This window comes from Ambystoma mexicanum, chromosome 6p (genome assembly GCF_040938575.1).
Source record: "Ambystoma mexicanum isolate Mex_15411 chromosome 6p, UKY_AmexF1_1, whole genome shotgun sequence".
NCBI lineage: Eukaryota > Metazoa > Chordata > Amphibia > Caudata > Ambystomatidae > Ambystoma > Ambystoma mexicanum.
In genome coordinates this window covers 1,097,973,383-1,097,996,892 of record NC_090935.1, presented here as the reverse complement: position 1 = coordinate 1,097,996,892, position 23,510 = coordinate 1,097,973,383, and the positions used below count along the sequence as shown (strand labels likewise).

Genomic DNA, 23,510 nt, shown 5'->3' with positions numbered 1-23,510 from the left:
CTCTGTTGAAAATTAAATTCGTCTTTTTGCACTAAAAAAATTTCATGACTTTGGTTTGAAAAACCTAGTTTACAGCTATTCAGAATTATGCGAAAGTGATATTTCCTGCGTTAAATTTTTCACAATTCTATGGCAACCACTCAAGGGGCACAGTATGTGAGCGACTGGCTAACTGCATGGTTTCCTACTCAGTTTTATTTGTTTGTTATTTGAGTCCAGATGCCACTGGACCTTCTCAACTAGTCAGCTCCTTGAAATGTGTGCTATTGTACTAATTGAGACAGTATCATTAACTATTCAAATTGCCCAGTTGTGCCCACCTACCATCTTCACTATTTCTACCCTAGAACTTGCCCTACTTGAAGTCCACTACGAACAAAGGCCAGTTGGCTTTTGGAGAAGGCTTGCCCATGAGGAGTTACATCATCACTCGAGCCAAAGCCATGATGTACAAGACTGGACAAAATACAGGACGTGTTACTTGGTCGAGCTCAGCTTCCCTTTCATCTACAGTGGCCAAGATCACCTTTCTCAAGTCTTTCAGGCGACTCATAGGTAGAAGTGCCAAGAGTTGACGAGGGCAGAATAACTGCTGCTTTCAACTTTTCCACGGGATGAATAAAGGTCAAGTAGCCCAAGCACTACACCGCAAAAAGTTCTCCTCCCCAGGGGGAAAATAGAAGAGCATCTTTTAAGCCAATTATTAGCTGACAGAACGTAGAACCTGTCAAGTGCAGGTATCATCTATCCTACAGGCAGAAGGGGCCAATCCTACGCAGTCGCAAGCACTACCATCCAACGGAACCGCAGCAGGCCTCCCACAACTTTAAATGAGAAAGTTAAAAGAGAATAAAAAGAACATGGTAGTTGGTAGGCAAAAGGCCTCCGATGCGATGCTTCACCCACACAGTAAAGGATAAGAGATACAATTATGTCCCCCCCCCCCCTCCTCCTCCGCCGCCGTGCCATTTAGGAACCACAAATACTCGAGCCATAAAACAAGGTGCCTGCTTTGTTTTTTTTAATTTTTTTTTTTTTATATCAGTGCCATTTCTGAAGCTGAGTAACAGAGCAAGAAAGTATTTCCAGATTGCAATATGTCATATTCTCCGTTAATACATTTTAAAAAAACGACTTAATGTACAGTCATGGGAGATTATTGGAGGGATAGCTAGTGGAAATAACATTTACAAGAATAAACTGCATAAGCATGCAGTATAAACACAGTAGAAATGAACCCTCAGTGATGCAAGGCAAGAAAACATGTAACTCCCCTTTTCTTTTGTGCTCTTTTGCATGTATGTATGATTACTCGTAGTTGATTGACTCAACACAATAAAAAAAACAAAAAAAATAAGTTTACATATTAAACGTTAAGCAGTTAACTAGCAGCTGCAATGCCACCTGGTTAGATCTACGTGTATTCACTGGCACAGGACCCCCCCCACACCCCCCAAAACACCAATACCACTGGCCAAAGCCACCTGTGCCCTCGGAAAAGTGATCTGAAGGGCCAATGCCCACACACTAGTCCAACAAAGAGCAGTGCGATTCAATCATCATTTTACGATGCCAAGTTTCAATCCCACAGGTAACGACTTTCACACCTTGTTCCCGTAGAAAAAAAGGCAGAGACAAGACAAACTCACTATAGAGAGAGCAAGGCCTTACTTACTTGGAGCGAAAAGGCGCGGAGGGCTGGGATGGGGATAAGGGCCGCCATAAAGAAGGCAGTGACATTGCTGATGGAGGTCAGGGCCACACTGGCCCCCGTGCGCTTCAGACATTCACCAGTCCGGTCCTAGCAAGAAAAAAAATCCATAACACAATTTTTTTTTGTTTAAAATGGGCCAGTTGGATCTTATCCAATCAATTCCTATTGCAGGAAAAGAAAGAAGTAAATTAGAACCGGTCCCATTATAAAACCTCGGCAAACGTTGAATCCCAGAGAGTACAAAATAAAGAACACTGTTTAGCATTATCGTCAGATCCTTTATCAGCACAAAGAAAAAAAAGAAAGAAAAAAAAAGTGTAAAGCAATAAACCCCAGGACCACACAGAGATTCGGCTTTTGTTCAGTCTAGTAATACTCTTGCTCAATCCATGGGGCTGTTGCCATTTCATTCTAAGCTCACAAAGACAAGCTGGCGGAGATTGCAGTAACTGGCGGCTATGTCTACAAAGGGGCATGCGGCGGATCTTGTTTGCACAAAACAAAAAGCAGGCAAGTACATGTTGCTTTCAAACAGATCTGTCATTCAGCTATGAAACTTCACACCCGGGGAGACGCCAAGATGAAAGACTGGGGCAGGAGGGCAGGACACCAGACTGCCAGCAGGACACTGGGGCTGCATGCTTAGCAATAAGGCATGAGTATGGAGAACACAAAACAGATTCTCATGAAATAAAACAATGCACAAACTACAATAACATCCGAAAATTACTAAAGACAAAAAAGGCACGTTAACAATGTGAAGCTCTGAAGGAACGTTGAGCTAATTTCACGCAAGACTTTCATTTAGCAATAAAACATTGGCACGCCGGTGCGTTAATTAAAATAAAACGTATTTAAAGTGAAGTGCATCAAACAGGGATAGCCTGACTCAGATTTCCAGTGCATGGCGTGTAATCCAAGAGTGGGCCCAAAAATCACCTCAAATGGAATTCTTTTATTCTGCCCAGTCTCACTGAATGCATGTGCCAGAAGGAAAACGTCGTCCACACCAACGCCAAGCGCAAGGAACGGCAACACCTAGAAGAACAAGCAGCAAAGTCAGAAAGATATTCCTCCACAAGAATCCCAATTCAGTGCCTTACTAATGGACTACAGTTGCGCAGCACCTCAACAATGACAAAATGGACAATATCCGTGGGGGAAGGCGAGGAGAACAGCAGCAAGTGGAATTTTGGTGGAGTCTGCAGACTACATTACCCCAATTTCAACTTTTGCAATATACAATGTAGTACAATGTAGACTGTTAACCGAGAAAAGTCTCATAAACGTCCAGGGACATACACTTTCCAACTCTGACTGCTACCAGGTTTGAAATAAGCCAACCTCAAAGTCTAGTAAGAATCCATGGAACAGGTTGGAGGCCTAGAGTCAAACCCCCCCATATAGGAGTCAATGACCGTACTTAAACTTATCTCATTGATTTGAGAAAGCCCAGTAGTTGTGTCATGTGCTTTCCAATCCCAGCAAACAAAGGTGCAACAACAGTGTCGGAGGTCTGTTTTCGAATCTTTTTCAGTGTGGGCACAGTTTATGTGGAACGGCAGAACACATGGTGTACAGACTGCCAAAACTAAACCACTGCTCAATGAGAACCAGGTATTTCATCTTCCAGCGATTTACCCCAGCCAAAATGGATATCTCGATATACAAGAATGCTCAAACATGCAGAGAAAATCTTGTTTTCAATTGGAAAAACGTACTCGCGATTCTACCTCTTCGCGCATAGCCCCAGTACCTGAGTAGTGGCAGCGTTAAAGGAAATTCCAATCAATGAACACAGGCCCAATCCTGCAGCCACTGAGAGCGCAACCAACAGCACTCCTGCAAGCCCCACGGCACCCTGGGACTTGGCGCAGTCCCACCGCAGCATGGTTAAACAAGCATAGGCAAGCTACAGACAGAGAAAAGAAACACAAGTGTAAGTTGTTACAAGGTTCCAACTCCGCCAAACCCATCCAAATCCCCATAAACTAACATTTCTTAAAATTAGTTTGCTATACAAGTACAATAGGTAGGTCTTTAGGATAAAAGAAAAATGAAGTCCCTCCCATCTGTAATCTACAGAGGTGGAACATTTCAAAAGAAACACATCTCACCATCAATAAGTAGCCGCTGGCCACTCGGATGACACTAATATCAGAAAACGATTTGAGGATGTCGTCCAAAGTAGTCGTGGTGAAGGAAACCACCTTCTGAGTAGAGTTTGCTGCTACACTTTGATGAACAACCTACAAGAAAAATAAACACATTTATTTGACAAACACCTAGCATGTATCCACCCCCCACGCCTCCTTGGAGCTCAACCCAGGAAGGGAGTACATCTTAAAACAGAAATACCTTCAACAGGGGGCAACAATTGGAGTTGCAAGTTACTTGCCAGCCATCAAAAAGTCACTTGCCGCCTTAATTCTGTACATGCACACAGCACCCCATTTCGTACTCGCAAAGAGCCAAATGGCACTAGATAGTGGAGAGTACACATTTTGCACCCTGCCTTCACAATCCCTCCCCATTCCCCTCCCCTCCCCCGGCCCTCATTGTTTTTTGCTCCTCCCCTATCCCCAGCACGCCCATATGTGGACGCATGTGAACTCGTGACAGCTAGTTAAGAGACCACAACAAATGCTGGTCAAATCACGCGCTCATTTGGAATGTTGAAACACGCTTTGATGCCGTTATACTGTCCATGTTACCATAAAGCACACCAGTTCCATCAGCTGGCCCCCAAGATGCATCAAGAAAACTTTTAAGGCACTTCCCTGGGTACTCAGATTGTAATTGACTGGAGAGTTCAGAAAGGTCACAAGCAGCGGGGCAGAGGTCGCTAAGGCCAGAAAGTGTCACATGACATCACCAATGGGACTGCAGCTGTGAACGGATTCGAGGCCTTACTAATGCTTTCCAGAAACTATTCCCCCCACCACCCCGCTACAAGTTACACTGGCTCTGTACTAGAGCACTGGGTACACTGGCATTCCAACTTCTCAGAAAACCGTATTGCCTTCTCCTACAAGGGCTGCAAGTGGGATCTGCGGAAAAATATAATTGCTCCCCTGCAGCATCTGCAGTTTAATAACATGCAAAGGTCATGCATGAAATCAATACCTCCCGCCAAGAAAACAGCATGTATGGTCGAAAGGATAAGAAACCCATCCATGGACACGCAAGAGGCCAAACAAACAGCGTTTCACCATCGCCAAAAATACAAAAAAAAAAAAAACATACAATACACCTCATTCCTCCCTATAGATATTTTATGTTTTGTATGATACGATTAATACACCTCCCAAACTAAACAGATGAACACATGCAAAGATAATTCATTACATCATGACATTAGAAGCACATTGAATAGTCACGCGATCCAAGTGCAGGTAATCCAAGTAGCCCTAAAGTTAGGCTTGAAATACAATAAATACCCAAAACGCATCAGCGTCAATGAACATAAATACTACATCCAACGGTGTAAACTGTGAGAGCATGCGACACCGCCTACATATATACCTGCCTATCACAGGATCTTACCCAAAGGGCCAGTATATTATTTTACTAGAAAATCTTTCACAACCCCACTATAAAACACTAGGATCTAAATGATCACTCTACACTAACCCGGGGGCCCTCGCCTGCTAGAGGCACGAGTGGAGCAAACTACGGGTTTCTGAAGCGGTAGGCAAGGAGCAGCAGGACGTAGCGTCACATTTGGATCAGACAGTAGATGGGGAGGGGGCGACGAGAGGGACAGAGCTGTTATCTTGCCATGTCACGGGTTAGTGTGGTTACACTTTAATGTTGGATGACTTAACCGAACACAAAAAATAAAAAAGCTATAAAACAGCATCATGCCGTTTGTGGGCCACACAATAAGTGACCAACCAATAGGATTAGGCAGTGTACAAGTAAGCGGGTCAGGAGACAAAAAATATAGGTTAAAAAGGGGGTGGATAAGGAGCCCATCTGCAAAAACACGCCTTTTCTGGGTTTGATGGGCAAGTGAATCAAATCTAGATAGAGGATTTCCCTGGAGTAATACAAACATCCACCATTTTCTTCAAAAGCAGACAACACAAGCGGCCGGCTACCTTTCAAAGCGAGCACGCGCTCACAAAAAACAAGCTAAAGTTACCTCAACATACATCCTCTGCCAGGCCTCAAGAATAGCAGCAGCCTTGTCCTCATTCCAGTTGATGTTCACAACGTCCTCATATCCCTTGAAGTGCTCGTACATTTGCTTGGGAGTCATTAACTGGAACATGGTCTGCAAAGCTTGGGCGCTGCAACAGACCAGGAGACGAGAGAAAAACACAAATTAACACGAGAAGGAAGGGATTTTCATTGCTGCTCATAAGAACAGCACGACTCAAAACTACATGCTGAAAGACGTACTTTAAAAGGTTAACCTAAGACCCCAAATGTTGCCATACACAAATAGTGTCACATCCAGGCACTCTATGGCATCACAGGAAGACATTGACAATTTCCGGTCTTGACTACAAAACGGTCAAAACAGATAGTATAAGCAGATCTGTAGTCACTGGGCCATGCACAAATGCTAGTCTACCATTGCAAGCCCCCAGACTTGACACTCCGACTGGGACCCGTAAAGTACACAAAAGGATGGTTAGGGAAGCTTACTGGATAACCGCCTCCCATGTTATGAAATCCTGTCTTGCAGATGAGCTGCATATTCACAACCCTCATCAATGGTGGCTCTTTCAGTTGGGCTTCTCCAATCCAATATGTCCCCAATAACAGAAGAGCTTGTTAACCAACAGTATGGAATGTAAACTTACCACCAAGCTATACTTCTCTTAGCACTTCAGCCCTGCAGTTAACACGTAATGCCAACAAACGGGTACCTTTAAGGTTTTATACGACCACACTTGAAAGTAGGAAAATTGGTGAGGTGGGGAGGGAGAACGTGAAGGGGATGGGGGTGTAGAGTCATGAATGATCTGGGTAGAAAGAAAAGGTACCAAGATGACAATCCCCCTCTCCACTCTAGAACGCCTCCATACATTGCGTAATGCCGCACCCGCCCGTCACACTTTCTGGCCCACGGCTTAGTCCTAGTCAGTACCGTCAATGGTGAGGGATATTGGAGTTACACAGGCCCACGCAGAGAACCACAGAGGCCTCTCGCTGACCAGCAGCTATTGCCACAAAGCACTGCAACATAGTAGCAACGGTCACCTACCAAACAGTATGGAACAGATTCACTCGAATTGACAAAAGAAACTTTAGAACAAATTACCTGAGAAGCGTTCCATTGCTGTGCTTGACTGTACCACCCACAATCAACTCTTCCTGCCAGCGCATGTACTTTTTCGAAAGTCCGTAGCATCCACCGCTCAAAATAAGTGCCACGTCAAGAGGCTAAGATAAACGAAAGAAGGGATGTCAATCAACAAAATGAAGCTAGCATTGAAATAAGGGGTCAGGGAGCGGTGGCAATTAGACAAAGGAAAGGTACAGGTGGGCCAGTGAAGGTCGGGAGAACGAATGAAGAAGCTTGCGATCCCATTTTGTTTTAGAGCAGTGCTCCATTTCAAACATTGCTCAGAAAAATGATCAGCTTATCAAACAGACGCAGCAAAGCATAGTTCCTGAAAGTGGGCAAAGTAAAGGCAGCTTACTCTGGTGGAGTTTTTGTTGGGGGCTGTGACCGGACATTCGGGGTCTGCGGGATTCAAGCAAGGCCGGTCCATATAACCCTGGCCGACCTCAGCCTTGTTCAGCATTTCCTCCCAGCTGTCCGTCTGATAGAATATTTTTTTTAAGTCCTCGAGGAATTCCAAAGGGTCAAACTGTGTCCACTGCAAGGGAAGATGCTTGCCTCTGTAGAACAAGTTAGCAGAAGAGTATTAAAACATGCATGCGATACATGTATTGCAAACTCTGTTCAGCATATGCCTCAACAGTGGCCTCCAAAGGCTAAGTTCATTCGTTTGCAAAACCTTTGCAGCACAGCACGCAAGCATTGGGTGGTCTCGGAGCTGGCAATAAGGAGAACTTTACTTCAACCCCAATGAACTCACAGACCATCTAGATGGTTCAAGTTATCCACTGCGTATGCACATGTTCTGCTCTGGGGTTGGCTCCATCACCGTCATGCCAGATAATAAGAAAGCTTTCATGCAGTAGCTTCAAGCAGTGGGAGACTTTCTACAATCTTAAGTGTAAAGCAGCAGAAGGCGCAACAGTTCATCAGCCTGTATACACAATAGAGCGGCTCCGCCTCCTTCACTGTCCCACCAACGAGGACGGGAGCCAATGGCGCAAGCATTCAAACACACGGGGGCGCACACGCGCACTGGATAACTGAAGAAAATCATCGCCAAGGCAGATGCCGGTGGGATACGTGGAGGTGGATTTTCAGAGAAGCGGAGAGGTGCACGTGTCATCACACTGGGTTCGTCCAAATAAGAAAAAGTTGCATTGTGCAATCACCCGGAGGACGAAAACTTGAATTGTGAAATTAAACTGCTCTGGAAGACATCCAAACATCATTCCATTGGCATACTTGGGTGGGTGAAGGGTAAATCCAGTGACAAACCAATAATGGGCCTTTTTTTTTTTTTACCAAGCTGAAGTAGGAATCGCTATTTTTGGGCATACATTACGCCAAATCATTTTGGAGGTGGGGGGGTGGGGGGAGGAAAGAGTGTCAATATGCATCTAGCACACTCTCAGACTAGCTATGGGAAACCCACCAATTTGATCAGCAGCTCTACTACAGATATCCCTCCACCAGAACATACTAACAGCGCGGCAGATCCACCGCACATATTACAAGGGTCGAAAATAAAGATTTGATTAGGAGTAGCGAAAAGCATCTCCTTGGAATCCGGCATCATCCTGTAAGCAGGAGCCACGACTTCCACGTGAGAGCGAACTAGAACTAGAAAGCATCAATGGGTCATCTATAATGAATACAAAGGTCACCTGGAGGTTTTTTGCATGCAATGTCACATGGGCATGCTTGTATATCAGCAGTTGGCCCAGGAGTGAAGAGTAATTTATGCAAGCTGTTGGTGTCAACCAACTAGGGTCCTCTAGGAAACCAGCAGAAACTAATTGCTAGCCCTACTCGTGCTTCTCTAGGAAAATAGCTGGACCTAATCGCTCCCCAACAAATTTTAAACCCTGAACACCAGGCATCAATTGGGTTACCTCTACCACTCCTTTAAAGCACTAGCAATGGACAGGAAAAGGCTGGGCCTTTCTCGTTTTAGGTTTTAAAATGCATTTTCACCCACTGGAGTAGGAGTTGATTAACAAAACGGGAACAATAATCTGCAGCAACACTACAGAAATACACTCCACGAGTAAGCAGATTCGACACCAGACACCAACCGTTCTTTGATAAAATAAGTGCGATGAAAACTAAAGGAGTCAATATATGCAATTTATTTGTGTGTGTGCAAAATTTAAGGGTGAAATTGCGGCCTTGGAGGAATTCATGGAAATGTTAGGCAATTAGCGATTCGAGGTCACATTAAAAGCTCCAGACATTTCCCCCCACAGGACTTGCTGGGAATAGCAGGCAGCCCCTACGATCAATAAAGGAAGGCGGTCACTTACGGGAGATACGCTGTGCCCGTTTGTAGTTTAGCTCCCTCCCAGAAACAGTCCAAAGGTGTGATAACCAAACACGGATAAAGAGATTCAATAATCTAAAAAAACAAAAAAATAAAGAAATTAAAAACTGGATGTCTCGGCTGACGCAATAAGTGTCAAAACAAGCAGCAAAGGGCATTATAAAAAGAACCTGCACAGAGGGGAATTTTAGAAGAGTAGAACCCAAAACTTAAAGGACACCCAAGCAAAGGCACAAATAAGAGCATACACATGTATAAGTTAGCATACGTACGTGGTTTACATAGCCAGCTTCTGTGATCAGTTCTCCCGATTTATAGCATAACTGTTCCAATTTCCATTGTCTAAAACATGAAACAAAAAGGCATTAAGTTCATCCAAAGAAAAACACAGCCACTAATGAAGTCACACAGTTACTTTCGCCCCGCGCCCCACCCCAATTACTCTCATGACGTTTTTAACTAAGGAGTAAGCAGACCGGGGCTGCATAGAAAACATTTTGCAAAGCAAATGTTTTGGTCTGCAAAAATCGCACTGAAGGCGTTCAATATAGAGGCTGCGGGGAGAATTTAGTCACAGCTAGTGAACGGGAACAAGAGTGGCATTTCGTGGGTCAATCATATGCTACTTTTTAGATAAAGATAAATAAATAAATGAAAAAACCTTGGGGTCGCTCGCCCATCTCTTTTTCCAAAGAACCCAATGCATTTTCTCCCAGATCCCACCAAATCTCACCGCATTGGCACACACAAGTAGTCTCTGGGGGTGGGGAAGAAGGCCATCGAGGGAGAGTTGTCACTTTTCCCACAGAGTAGGGGGTGATACAGCCACTCAGCACACCCCGGTGCCCCTTCTAGCTACTTAGGGGCCCATGTAGGGATGGGCGGGGGGAGGGGGTTCACAACGAATTCCATCCTCTTACCTAGTGTACTGTCTGACCATTGACCAAAGCACCATGTTCCTGGTGAGCGTTCCACCCTACATTTGGGCAACTCCTTCGTTTCCCTATACTAGGATGCCACATGGGCAGTCAATGCCTTGGATTCTGGCGCGTTACCCTTCTACAGAAGAAGCCCAAACTCAAGCAGGAGCCAGGGAGAAGGGGGGCAGGGGTTCTAAATCCCACACGCTACCCTGCCAGGCAACAGGGGACCAAGGCCAGCCTGGCACAGCTTTCATGGCTATACCTGGAATTAAGAAGCATCCACTTCCAACACGATGACTGCAGCTTCTCATGAGGCTGCAAGTGGCAGAGCGAATTGCACGGTCAATATAATTGTTCTCTAGCAATGAAGGTGGTGAGAAAGATGTGCAGTATTGAGCCATCCCAAGGGTACACACCAAAATCCACTTCAAGCAGCTGCCGAAACACAGCTGATTCACCAGAAGATAAAATGGAGTGCTGGGGCGCCAATATGAAATATACATTCATATTTTACAGGATTAAGCTTCCACCAACACGGTTACGAAGTTCAAATGGAGCGTGTGATTGTACTACAAAACATTTTCTTCTGCCCTGGTTTACATTCCAAAATTAACAATGTAACAACATAGGACTCGATTCCCTTTTTGAGCCCTGTCCAATCACAACTACCTGGCCTTAACCAAGGCTCACCATAGGCGTTTGGATCAGATATCAGTGACCGACAGCAGGACTGCATCTTCCATGTGCAAGGAATCCTTGGTAAGAGCTTGTGCTCCCCCCTATTCTACTGTTAAACCAATACAATCAGCGTTTTCCTACAACCGTGCTGCAATTGGAGTGTGCATAGACGTCCATACATTGCCTTTCTTTACCTGTTGTACATGTAGACTTGGACCCTGCTGGCATCCAGTGCAGATTGGAGGTGCTGCCGCAGCGCATCAGCCGTGAGCACATTAGCACCATCTTCTCTAGGTGTCTGGATCATGAGTTGGGGATTAAACATGGCCTCTTCTCCAATCTTCTGGCGCGTGTAATTTAATTCCCGACTCACTCGTCCACCAACTAACATTAAAAAAAAAAAAAAAAGACGGTATTATAATAAATTGGTTTCCACTGGGTACCACATTGCTAAATAACATTCAAAGGATGGGTTTCATGAGCACACAAACAAATTCACACCGGACCAGAAAGAGATTCCAACTGAACATACTGTAATGCAGAAGCTGCTAGCAGTGCATGCATTTTCTTTCTGCAAAAGGCTACATCCGGCACCAGTGTGGACCTGCAAAGTATTTTTTCGACGATCCAGTGAAGACCCACAATACACCAACTTCCCTCTGTTGTCAGCATGATGACAAATCGATTTATTAAACATCTCACAACATTGACAAGCCAGCGTGGCCAAAATACACCTTAAGATTAGTGAACTTTATTCAGCGAAGGCCTTGAAAACTTGCTGTACACAATCTGTCAAGGTAGGACAAGCGAAAGACATCTCCCAGGAAATCAGAGCTATGGAGTAGGCTGTCAAATGTAAATTTAACCCTTCCTTTTCAGTAAACAAAACTTGCTTTCCCTCAGAAACTAGAGGGCATCCTGTGATTAAATATGTAGTGGGAGGCTACACCAAGACAGTCCTACAAGTTTAAAAAAATCCCCAAAACCTTGCTAAGCTGTTATACTGCAGCTAACATGTAGTGGTTTGTCAAATTGCCTCTACAGGCACTGGATCCACACAGACAGGCCAACAAGTTAGATATTTACAAATGTACTGAAATAGTCTTTACAGCACAGTGTTGTAATTCCTAATGACCTAAACCCAGTTGCAGGACCAATTAATCCAGTACGAATATATTTAGGCTATATTAACAATACCCTTAGATCTGAAGATCACCAACCATCGATTGAATGATCCTCATTTTCCTTTGGTTTTATGTCCAGACCCGGAGGCTCTCATTATCCCAGTGAAAATTGACTCCAAGCTAGGTGAGCTGACCTATTCAGAAGCAGCGGCAGCAGCTAAGGGGGAAGTTATTTGAAGAGCCTTTCATCAAGGACATGGCCAAGTTCGTGAATAACTATGCCACACTAGACAAGGCGCAGGCCTCCTTGAAAAAGATCTTTGGTAGCAACATTGACAGGGCTGGCAGGGGCCGCTCGGCCAGTCTATATGCATCATGGAGGCCCTCCGGAAACAGCACAATGAAGGGAGCAGGAGAACCACCACGTCAACCCCTTCTTTCCATCGAGTGGTAGAGGCAGAGGCTGGAGGTCCAGGGGCAACACAGCACAGTAACAGGTAAGCGCTTGGACTGTAATGCGAGAGTGCATGCTAGGCGCAAACATCCCACCTGTGGGGGGCGGGTGGGAGAATAGCGCAGTGTTTACACAAGTGGCGTGAGGTATAAGGAGACTCCTGGGTATGGAAACAGTACAAGGCTTCCGATTAGAGTTTTGCTTCTCGAGCAGCCAATATAAACATCAAAACCATAACCAAACATAAAAAAAGAACTGCAATGCCCATGAAATAACGATTTTGTAGTTAGTCGTTGATTGGGTTTTGTAGTCAAAATAGGTGAGAGCAAGATTCAAAATTCCCTCTAGAATCACTCCGTTGCAGTCAACAGAAGGCCGGGACCCTGCAGCCCAGCTGCGCCTAGACCCTCCAGTAACCAGATAGGCCAGAAACACCTCCAGCAAAATGCTGAAATGCGGTCTTCCTACCTAGCCATCCTTGTCGCCACTAAGGTGTGGTAGTAGAAGAGGCACATTTGGTAATGATGTAAGTAATAAGCTTTCATGAAACAACACTGCATGCGGGTATACCGATCGAGTCAGTAAGGCAAAATTTGACAAGCGTCAACTGTCACAGCAGCAGGTGTGCACGCAATGGCATTCCTCCATGTCTTGGGAGGATAGCTCAGGGGCAACATGCTCGCCTTGGAAGCAAGACGACACGGAGCAACACAGGTTCGATCCCCGGGCCTGCGCTTAGAAACCTCTGGGTATTAAGCACATTATAAATAACATATCATATCATATCATATACCATCGTGTGTGCGGCAGAGTCAACAAACATGTCAACAAGTCCATCAGCAATCTAGCAGTTCTAGAACAAACGATTGTGGAAAAACGTCTGTTGCTCAGCTACGGAAACACAGACCATGGTGATGAGGTCACCAAGGACATTGCCAAAATCAGATGCAGCTCAGGCATTTAATATCTGCCATCACGTTTTGTATAGGAAGGATGGAGCACGGATGCTTGTGACACTGATCCATCAGTGGTGCCCATTACGAAGGAACAAGAGGGGTTGGGCCATATTTTAAAAGCAGACGGGAGGGCCAAACATCATATGTTACAGAATTGTGTAAACCTCATCAAAACGCTCTTACCACAATTGTTGTATGGATCAATTCGAACAAGCATGATTTCACACCCTGCCATATCATATCAGAAAAGATTGCGAGTAGTTCATGGCCAGAGGAACGGCGGTGAAGAGGGGTGGAGTACTTCAAACCCTTGGAAAGTCAAAAAACATTTGGTATTTTCTTGAAGGAATCCAATTTGCCTACAATTACAGGGGTGCCTTTTCTTGTGCATTTAAACACATATGGCCACCAAAGCCCTGTAGTTCAAAGTGGAGAATGACTGAGTAAGGGAACCGAGGGGCCTCAATATAAGATGGTGGTCATTGCTGCCTGGTCTTGGGGCAACAAGGGGAACAACAGCACAATCTCATTTGGAGAGCTATGCAACTTGCATCTGAAGACGTGTGTCTGGTGGATACAGATTGGATGACATCCTAAACTTTAACCTTTCTCTGTGCCGACACAGGTTTGCAGAGAGCAAGGTGTTTCTGTACAACCAGCATATCGGGCTGCCACATGAGTACTAAATCTTTCCTCGACCCAACGGCTTTATTATAAATCAGTTATGCCAGTGAAGGGACTGCATTTCTCTCTATCCGGTGCTATGACTTGATACGAGACGTGGTTTAAACGGCCCAAACACTTGTTTACTTGATTTATCCCCTTGGATAAAATCAATTATCAGTGGTCCTATCAAGTTTACCCTTTGCCCCAAATTGAAGTTTGCTTTTCTTTTTTAATCCGCAATTATTCGAAACTCTTTCGTAGGTGGCCAGGGTCAGTAGGCGCACACAAGAAGCTTCTGTTATTTCCTGAACTATAGAGAAACCAAACCATTTCCAATAATGATACACAAACTGAACATGTGTTTATGTATTTTGGTTGCCAGTGAAGAAACGCTCAACACTGGCTGTGTGTGGCTTAACGGAGAAGCTGCCCCAAAAATCTGACCAAAACAACCAGCCCTCCAATCGAAGCGCAGCATGGCGGAATAATTTCACACATCATTGCTGCCAAACTTACACAGGCTTAAAAAAAAACAGAACATGCAAGCACTAGAGCTGCACTGAGGGATGGCACAAAGTACCACCCATGGCTCCAGACAAACTTAAATGCTGGAGAGGTAAAGACTAACCCCAGCAACCTCTGCTATAAAAAATAAAAAAAATCCCCAAAAGGTTTAATCAATGAACACAGGCTATCGTGAAGAAGAAACATTGACTTGTAACGTTAGGGACCAGACAGAGCAATCAACCGGTTTTCAACTAGGGATTCACGTTAAATGTTGATCCTACATAAACCGATGGGCCTTCACGGCACCATCAAGAGACCAATTGTCAAGTATCCACAGGTTAGACTAGAAAGTCCTTTCCACTGGTTAACCCAAGGAGACCATTTTGGGAAAGTCAGGCAATTAAATGAATACCAACTACCATGGGGTACATGGGGAGAAAACTACTCCCGATAGTCGGGGTACATCTGACAGGTGATGTAGAGAACTGCCAGCAACTCAGCAGCTTTTTCCGTCCCCAGGGAGGAGCCACATGAGGAGAGGGCTACGTATCGCTCTCTTCTTCCCACCCTCTTTACCATGGGCAAGTATTCCCTTCACCAGGACTCCAGATGCTGTCATTCTCTTCCAATTCCTGAAAGAGCTCACTAAAATTGTCACAGCCCCTCTTCATAAGTATTTGGGCACTATAAAATCTAGTTCTGATATGCAATATTTATAAACCTTCACTTCTGGAGATCCGCAGATGGTGTACAAGTAGGTGGTAAAAATATACTCATTAAGGGACTTTTGATCTTGCAACCCGGAGGGTGAGCATTCTATGGCAATAGCAGAGGTCCAGAACTTGGAAGGACACAGACCCATTGACTTTGAGCGAAGGGAAAAACGAGCCCTTGTTAATTTCCATCCCTTCAGTTAAGTAAACATCTGGTTAAGTGGATTCATTGGAGCACTTTAGCTTAAGCAGGGTTCAACATTTCTGGAAGATATTTAGGTCCCGCTTCCGGAGAGCCTGCTTCGCTTGACACCAGGAACTACCTTTGGCTCCTGAGGCCATCTGGTGCCTTACAAACATACATACGTGACATTAACTTTCTGCATTTGGAAGGTCCATACAGAAGCAGTAGACATATCTAGAGTCACAATCTCCTGTTTCGCCATGCATAGCTCCTGTCTTTTAGGTGATGGCCAATAGTCAGGAGCCAGTTTTAGCTCTTGCTCATGAAATCCTAATTTCGACTCCTAGCAAGTCTGAGGTACAAACAACAATGGTCAAAGCGTACTATCAACCTCCTTAAATTGACAAAATAACTTTGATTCCAAATAAAATATTTAAGTTAATGCCGGACTTTTCGAAACTTCTAATCGTTCAATGGTGACCAAACTCATGTTGCATGGCAAGGTCTAGTTCGTAATGAGAGCACGATGCCCCCGAGCTATCTTCACTGCCAAGGATTCAAATAATCAAGATAATGGTTATCCACATTGTTACTTCAATAACAAACTAGTCGGCGCTTTGGGTACATATACAACTTGTTGACGTCTAGAACAGATCATGCAACTGGTTTAGATCTGGCTGTAAAACAAAAAAGCTGTTTCCTGCTCTTCTAAAGGGTGCCAGGCCCCGGGCAGCAGGGTTGCCAGGGGATAGGGGGGGGGGGCAGTGGCAATAGGTTTGAGTGCATCCCTCCATAGCATTAAAAAAGAAATAAAGATCTTGCAAAGTCTCAGTCCATACCACAATAACAATAAATGTCTGCTACTTTAACAGAGTACAAAACAATTTGGCATTGCACGAAAGCAGACACAGCTTGGCCCAAAGACTCACAATGTAGGTGGCCCATTCACTATTCAATAGTGCCCATTTAAATGGGTAACACAGCAGGTAGACAACATCCAAGCAGGGTTCTTACCCGAGAGTACACTATTTCAAAGCACCATGATCCATATTGCTCATTGTTTAAGAATGACAAAAACCAGTCACACCAAGTAAGGTTTCTCTGCAAAGTTTATGAAATTATCTTTTTTTCAAAACTCCAACTGCGCTTCGAGCTTTGAGCAACATGAGCTGCTAAAGGAGCCCTTTTCTCTCCTTGTCCCTCCTGCTCACCTGCCCCACCCCCACTCTCCAGGGGACCACCTGGACTTACCCCCCCCCTAAAGTCCCCAACTCCCAGCTCCCTCCGGTCATCTGGGGGACACTGCCAGTACCCCTGCCAACCCTTCCTCCCCTCCATTTGCCTCCCCACCCTGAACCTACCACTTTTCACTCTGCTTCGGATGCTGGCCTGCCTGTTCACATTGCGATATGGACCTTGTCCACTAGTTATGTCCATAAAGTCCATTGAGAACTACAAAGGGTGCACGAGCCAAAGCATATCAAGCAGCAAAACAACAATGAAGGGCCCAACAGGGACTGTCAAGTTCTCATGAAAAAGGACCAACATTATTTAATAGGTAAAAAAAAAAAAACAAAACACAAGTACTGTCAATTATTTAAAAAAAACCCTCGGTTCGACTCTTTTGAAGTAAATCCATGATTACTAGGCATTCGTTTTTATTAAAGACTTCAACATGTTGCAAAAAAAGAAGGGGGAAAAAGGTATTTTCCCCTTCATTATTTTACAAACACAAATAGTTCCATTTCAATTAATGAAATGGAGGATGGGATTATAACGATGGGGCAATATGGACATCTACTGGGCAATATAGCAGGATGGTCACTGATCTCATCATAGACTAGCACAAAGGGAAATCAGGTTGCACTACTGGCTTGTGTAAAACATAGCGGTTATTCACCCTAGCTTAAGAAATTGGCCTCGGGTCACAGGTAAACATTCAGGAGTTTTTTTTAACATTTAATATGATGACCATGACTGGTTAAAGTAACAATAAAAAGAAGTTTAAAAAAAAGTCAGAATTTCTTATAATTTGAAGAAATAGAACGCCCTCACCAAGCACAGGTACAGACATTTGGTTTAAATCAGTGCTTTTAATCCAACTGCACCTCTCTCGCACAGGGATGCAATATTACAATAAAACTGAAAAAGTAAAATTCCAAAAGAAAGAAGTGGGGTAAATATCTCATCCAAACCATTAGTAGCAGACATTGTTGGTTTGGCATGTGGAAATGCTGCACTGGATTGGTGTAGTCAGTCACTGTCTCAGTATGACATGCTGACCTTGCTTTTAGTGCTTTCCATCAGCAAGCCGGTTATGGCCACCTTCAGAGATTTGCAGAGAGCTAGCTTTGCTCTCATCAAAGTGGCTAGCAAGAATGTACCCGTTACTCTAGTGACTTCTGGAGAATACATCTCAGGGGGGGAATATTATCAATGTCCTGTCTCAGACGACCTCAGGGAACGGATGAAATCTATTCGGGTTTCCGAATTTTATAAAAAAGCAGCTGAAGTGTTGCACGTTTTCTTCTACCTACAGAAACGCGTTGGGTCAAGACATATGTACCCTTAATTTAGGTGTTCAATAGGTGCTAGGAGGCATGAATGACCTTATAAGTATTATTTTGGGAAAGCAGAACAAAACTATGGAACAAATTAAAAAATACAACTTGGCCTAACTACATAACAAACACATTAAAGCAACTCTACACAGACACTATCGGAATCAAATTAGATGAAAATGGCCTATTATCACAACCAATAAGAACATCACGAGGATTAAAACAAGGTTGCATACTCGATGCTACACTTTCATTTTTACATCTATGACATAAGTACAAACTTGAAGGAATCGAATTCTTATCCACCGAAAGTTGGGAAACATACAATATCCTCTCTACTCTATGCAGATGACTTGTTATTAATCGATCAATCGCCAATTGGATTACAGCGCCAGCTACAGTCTCTACAGAACTATGCAACAACAACCAAACTTGAAATAAATACTGCCAAAACCAACATCATGCACATGGAAACCAAAAAAGGATCCTCAAAAACTTCTGGATACAAATGGTTTGAGTTAAGCCCACCTTGAGACAGTAACTGAACATTGATACCTTGGAGTCAATATTAATAAAAACTACTGCGATACCCCTTACAAACCTGAGATCCAAGCAAAAATGAAATCACTCTCCTCTCAAGAAAAGATGATACAAACCACATATGGGAAATTCTCGAATAAACCCTTCAATCATATACTACAACCAGAAAGTGGTGCCTACTGCGATATATGGAGCTGAAGCCAAACCTCCCCAGTATCATCCCAAATGGGACTATATTGAAGGCATCTTTTGGAAAACTTTGCTGCCAGAACCATCTAGCTCCCCCATTGTGATAATAAGAAATGAACTTGGGTTAACGTCATTAAAAGGAAGAGTGTGGTGGAACATGATAACCTTATACAGATAATGTCTAATGCCCGCTACATACAAGTCATCAGTAATGGCAATAATATCAGATATCATCATGACGGAAAGATGGACCCATATATCTAACTGGAAGAACCACTGTGAAACATTGATGGAAAAAGCGGCCATATCAAAAGAAACATGGATCACAAACCCGGATACCGTGAAAGGGAAACTATGGGACTATTATTGTTCACAAACCCTATCCGAATCTAGAACATACAAGATTGGCACCATTTCCAATTTCCCATTGAAGAAAAGAGGCTTGCTACTGAAATATCTGCAAAAATTCCCGGACCCAAGATATCGAGTGCAAATAATACACCCAAGGTTTAAATCTATAGCCGACCAAACAAGTCCTGGCCCGATACCAAAGAAACTTGGACCTGTGCACAAGATGTAGATTCTGTAATGATGTTGATAATGTGGAAACGCTCGAACACTTAGTAATTAAATGTGAATCATTAGCTGAAGTGCGCAAAACACATTTTCTTTGAAAAATATTGCGAATATAGATTACCCGATCACGTAACAATTTGAAACATGATAATTAACGCAGAGTTAATATCTCTAAACATTAACACAATAAGATGTCTTGATGAACTAAAATTGTAATTACAAATGCTATCCGCTGATTAATTATATATTGAGAGAAATTTTAAACTGTATAACTAATGAAAGGCTTTATTTAGGCCAAATCATTGAAATATAATTGATTTTATTTTTTTATTCATTTGGGATCTTCTCTTATGTTTTGTGTTAGCACTATTCAATGTACTGGGGTTGTGCATTGCTCGATAGGTGTTAAGTAGGCGTGAGGGCCAATATAGGAACACATTTTGGAACAATTTGAGTACCGACATTCCCGCTAGACGGTGGTTAGTTTTGTGGTGAAAATATCTGATTACTATTGCAATCTTATTCTTTTTTACACCATACATGTACAATAAATGCAATTATTATTGCAAGGTCTTAATTTGGGCCTATTAATAGGTGCGTGGTTGAGTTCTGGATGGTTTTATCTAGACAACTATGTTGCGTGTTCTTCTTACCTGTTGCGTGTTCTTCTTACCTATTGTCACGTATGCAATGTTTCCCCTGCATAATTTTGGTTCTCTATGCTAGTGCAAATAGTCTTTCTTGCAGGTTTATGAAGATTAGGGGTTCTAGACTCTTCAGGTAGCTCTTCTTCCAGGCTCCAATAAATACATATAGTAAGGAGGTTGATCGACCCTTGAGAGCCTACGGTTAACTGTGTGCACCGGTTCCATGGCTTCCTCGAAGCAGGGACTATTGCCTTTATGTTCTTATGCATATTGGCTTTCAGTAGATTAGGGCGACATTGGGGTGGATTTTAAAGTGAACAGACCAGATTTGTACTGTGGATGAAAGCTTATGTGTTGAATTACGAGAAAGATTATTAGATAACAGTTGTGTTTGAGGTATAAAGCCTTATCTGCAAAGATACATGGCAGGAGAATCCGTTTCCTTCAGAACTCGAGTCCCCTTAAACTAAATTGGTGGCTTCCTGCACAATCCTGTCATTGGTTTGATCTTGGGTTTATGCTGCAGGACAACCTCAGGCAAAGGCACTGCCCCTTGTGCCCAAGCCCATCAATTTTTTTAAAAAGGGATACGACAAAGCGGCTGAACTGGCCCCAACAAACAGCTTGAAGCAAATCAAGATAGGATTGCAATGCCAATGTAGCAATCAATCTTACTACACAATGATTCGAATGCAAATTTGATCTTCTGTATCAGAAGAAAAACCACAATTGACCATAATGCTGTCTTTTATGTTACCAACATCCAACTACATTGGATAACTATCCTGATTAAATCGCAATGGTAATATATCACCCATTAAAACTAACGAACAAATACACAGGCTGACCTAGACGGAGGCAGTAGGACGCCTCACCAACAGCACACTGTCCCTGAACAATTCCAATCTCCAACGGACCACTTTCACAATAGATAAGAGAATAGGTAGTACCAACACCCGAAGGAAAGGTTCAGACTTACCTATCACGCCACACAATGCTCACTAGGATACAGCTGATCCGCGCCGCACCATCACACACCACAGGGAGATGGCCTATAAGTAATCAGCAAAAACCCCACCCACAGGGATACAGCTCAAACGGAAACAGAAGTATCAGAATCAGGATACAGACCCATAACCCAAATTTCTAATCTCTGCATACTCAAACCACATAAAACTCACAAAACCATTTCTCTGCCAGCAATCCACACACACTTTACCACACCAACAACACATAAACAGCAGCTACAGCACACTAGGTCTCACCCGATCCAATACTTCACCAAAGCCCAGCACTCTGTGTATACTGAGCTGAAGCCGCCAACAGCACACCACCTCTCCCACTCCTACTCCCTCTCCACCCGACTAACCCTACCCGCCCTCCTTCTTGTCCTTCTTGATTACAGATCCGCCAGAGCACGTGGGGACCAATGTTGTTGGCGACGGTGCGCTATATAAGTACCTTTAACATAACATAACATTGAATTTGACCATTCTACTGCCAACAGTGTTTCACACACAGAAAGCTTCTTTAAGTCAAACAAACAGGTCTGGTTTTATTAAATAGGTAATTAAATGATAGTTCTTAATAAATGAGTTGGTCATATGATCTCTTGCATCATCACAACTGCAGGGATCACACCTTAGTTGTTTGTTGGTGCTAATTGAGGAAACAAAAGAACGGAGACAAAAGAGTATTGGGGTGCGGGAATGAGTACATATTGTTCAAATACACTGTTAACACACTGTCCAACATGCAATTGCCCAGCTTATAACGTATGGGGCACCAGGTGGTGTAGTTGTGAAGGGGCAGGTGCAGCAATTTAAAATCAAAGCTCAATACACTACAGAAGACGTCAGAAAATGTAAACACAAAATGGATGATTTTTTTAGGCTGTCTAAACCATTGCCAAGATGCTGCCCGATCTGCCAGGCAATGTCCCCTCAGCATGGAAACAAGCAATCCCATTCATGTTTTGGCCTTGTAAGGCCTGATCAGTGCAGTGCAGCATGGTTACCTCGGGCGCAACAAGCAAGGGAGACATCGAGGGACTACCCTCTGAGAAAACAAACCCAATAAGTAAATAAATAAATAAATAAAAACCACGTGATGGCTGGGGCCATGCCTGATGTGCCTATAGTGTTTCCCCTTCTGTAAAGGTATGGCAGGCAGAGAAAAGCTTGGTCTGGAAGGTTGCCCAGAACCATGACAAATGTCAGAATTATTATTATATATTTTACAGTGATAGTGAAAAAGTAGAGCCATTAGCCTTCGGTTTAGAAATCACCAGCAGGGAAGAAAATGAGGGATGAGGCTGGAGGATTTGACAAATCCGGGGGGATAAGAGTACAAACAGAAAGTGAGAAGTCTTAATACTGTTCTTGGAAGGAGGTCACAATAATACGACTAAGAATAAGTTAGAGAGTTGGTTAAGGTTTTTCACTGGAAAAGTCTCCCAGAAAGGTGATCCAGTCCAAACAGCAAAGGAATTAAAAATTGAGAAGCACTTTAAAATCTTGGCTACAAATTGGAAATCAGATGGCCTTTGTGGTAAGAGTACACGGTAAAGAGTAGCCAAATGGAAGTGCAACACCTTGAGTCCCAAGTTGCCGACCCCCGACTCACTGTAACTCTCGGTTCAATTGCTTTAAGAGATGTGGCCCATTACTTCCCCGCTGGTTCCTGTGCCAACCAAGGAGGCTCTGCCCACCCATTCTTCGCTCCCTCCATCCCACTCACGTCTCTCAATGAGGCGCTCCGTCCGACATACATCCAAACAGCCGCACACCTATGTCAAGACTTACGTTCCTCTTGCCCTCTCCCAACTGCGTATCGTTGTCCCCTCCTATTCCACCAAAACTGCCCCACCTCACCCGATCCTCCCCTTACCTCCTTTCTCACGACGCCCAGCCACTCTTCCTCTGTGCACCACACACGCAGTCATAGAAGCGGACCACACTTTCTTTAACTGTACATTCGGTGAGCAGACTCTTCGTCCGGCCGTTGCAGTTATTCACAATTAGAGATGCTAGATTTGATAAATCAGTCTTCGATGAATAAGAGTATAACCTGCACACATGCATGCACACGACAGATGGATTGCCACCTGCAATTGTGATGCCCTTCATTTTTATTAAAATGATTAGTAATTTGGTTTCTGAGATAGAAGCCAGCTAATCAGGCCACTCCTTTCATAAATGATCAATACCAAAACTATAGTACACTTGTGCCTTTGCTGTAACCAGTATCCTGACATCGACAGAAGCAGCAGTGGCCGAGAGCAGGTTCAAAGGTCAGATGCATTGCTGAGTGCTGCTGGAACACAAAATTCATCCAGGTAAAGTGGACTTTTTAATCTTCTGCGCCTCTGAACTATTATATTTGTATGCCTTAGTCAGTGTGGTGGCATGTACATCTACAAACTATGCCTGGTTGTGGCATGGTGACTGCTAAGAA

The 23,510-nt window shown here is 43.7% G+C and overlaps 1 protein-coding gene across 3 annotated transcripts in view; it reads right to left on the bottom strand.

Moving 5' to 3' along the window:
* Positions 1–23,510, bottom strand: part of PTCH1 (patched 1) — a 154,781-nt gene that overhangs the window by 52,027 nt on the left and 79,244 nt on the right. For all 3 annotated transcript variants that reach the window (XM_069625703.1, XM_069625704.1, XM_069625702.1), the window contains exons 3-12: positions 11,132–11,321; positions 9,609–9,678; positions 9,320–9,411; positions 7,372–7,573; positions 6,990–7,111; positions 5,862–6,009; positions 3,832–3,963; positions 3,471–3,626; positions 2,654–2,752; positions 1,676–1,801 (exon numbers count right to left, since the gene is read on the bottom strand). In XM_069625703.1, the coding sequence (XP_069481804.1) occupies positions 1,676–1,801; positions 2,654–2,752; positions 3,471–3,626; positions 3,832–3,963; positions 5,862–6,009; positions 6,990–7,111; positions 7,372–7,573; positions 9,320–9,411; positions 9,609–9,678; positions 11,132–11,321 (1,337 nt within the window). The remainder of the gene's footprint in view (positions 1–1,675; positions 1,802–2,653; positions 2,753–3,470; positions 3,627–3,831; positions 3,964–5,861; positions 6,010–6,989; positions 7,112–7,371; positions 7,574–9,319; positions 9,412–9,608; positions 9,679–11,131; positions 11,322–23,510) is intronic.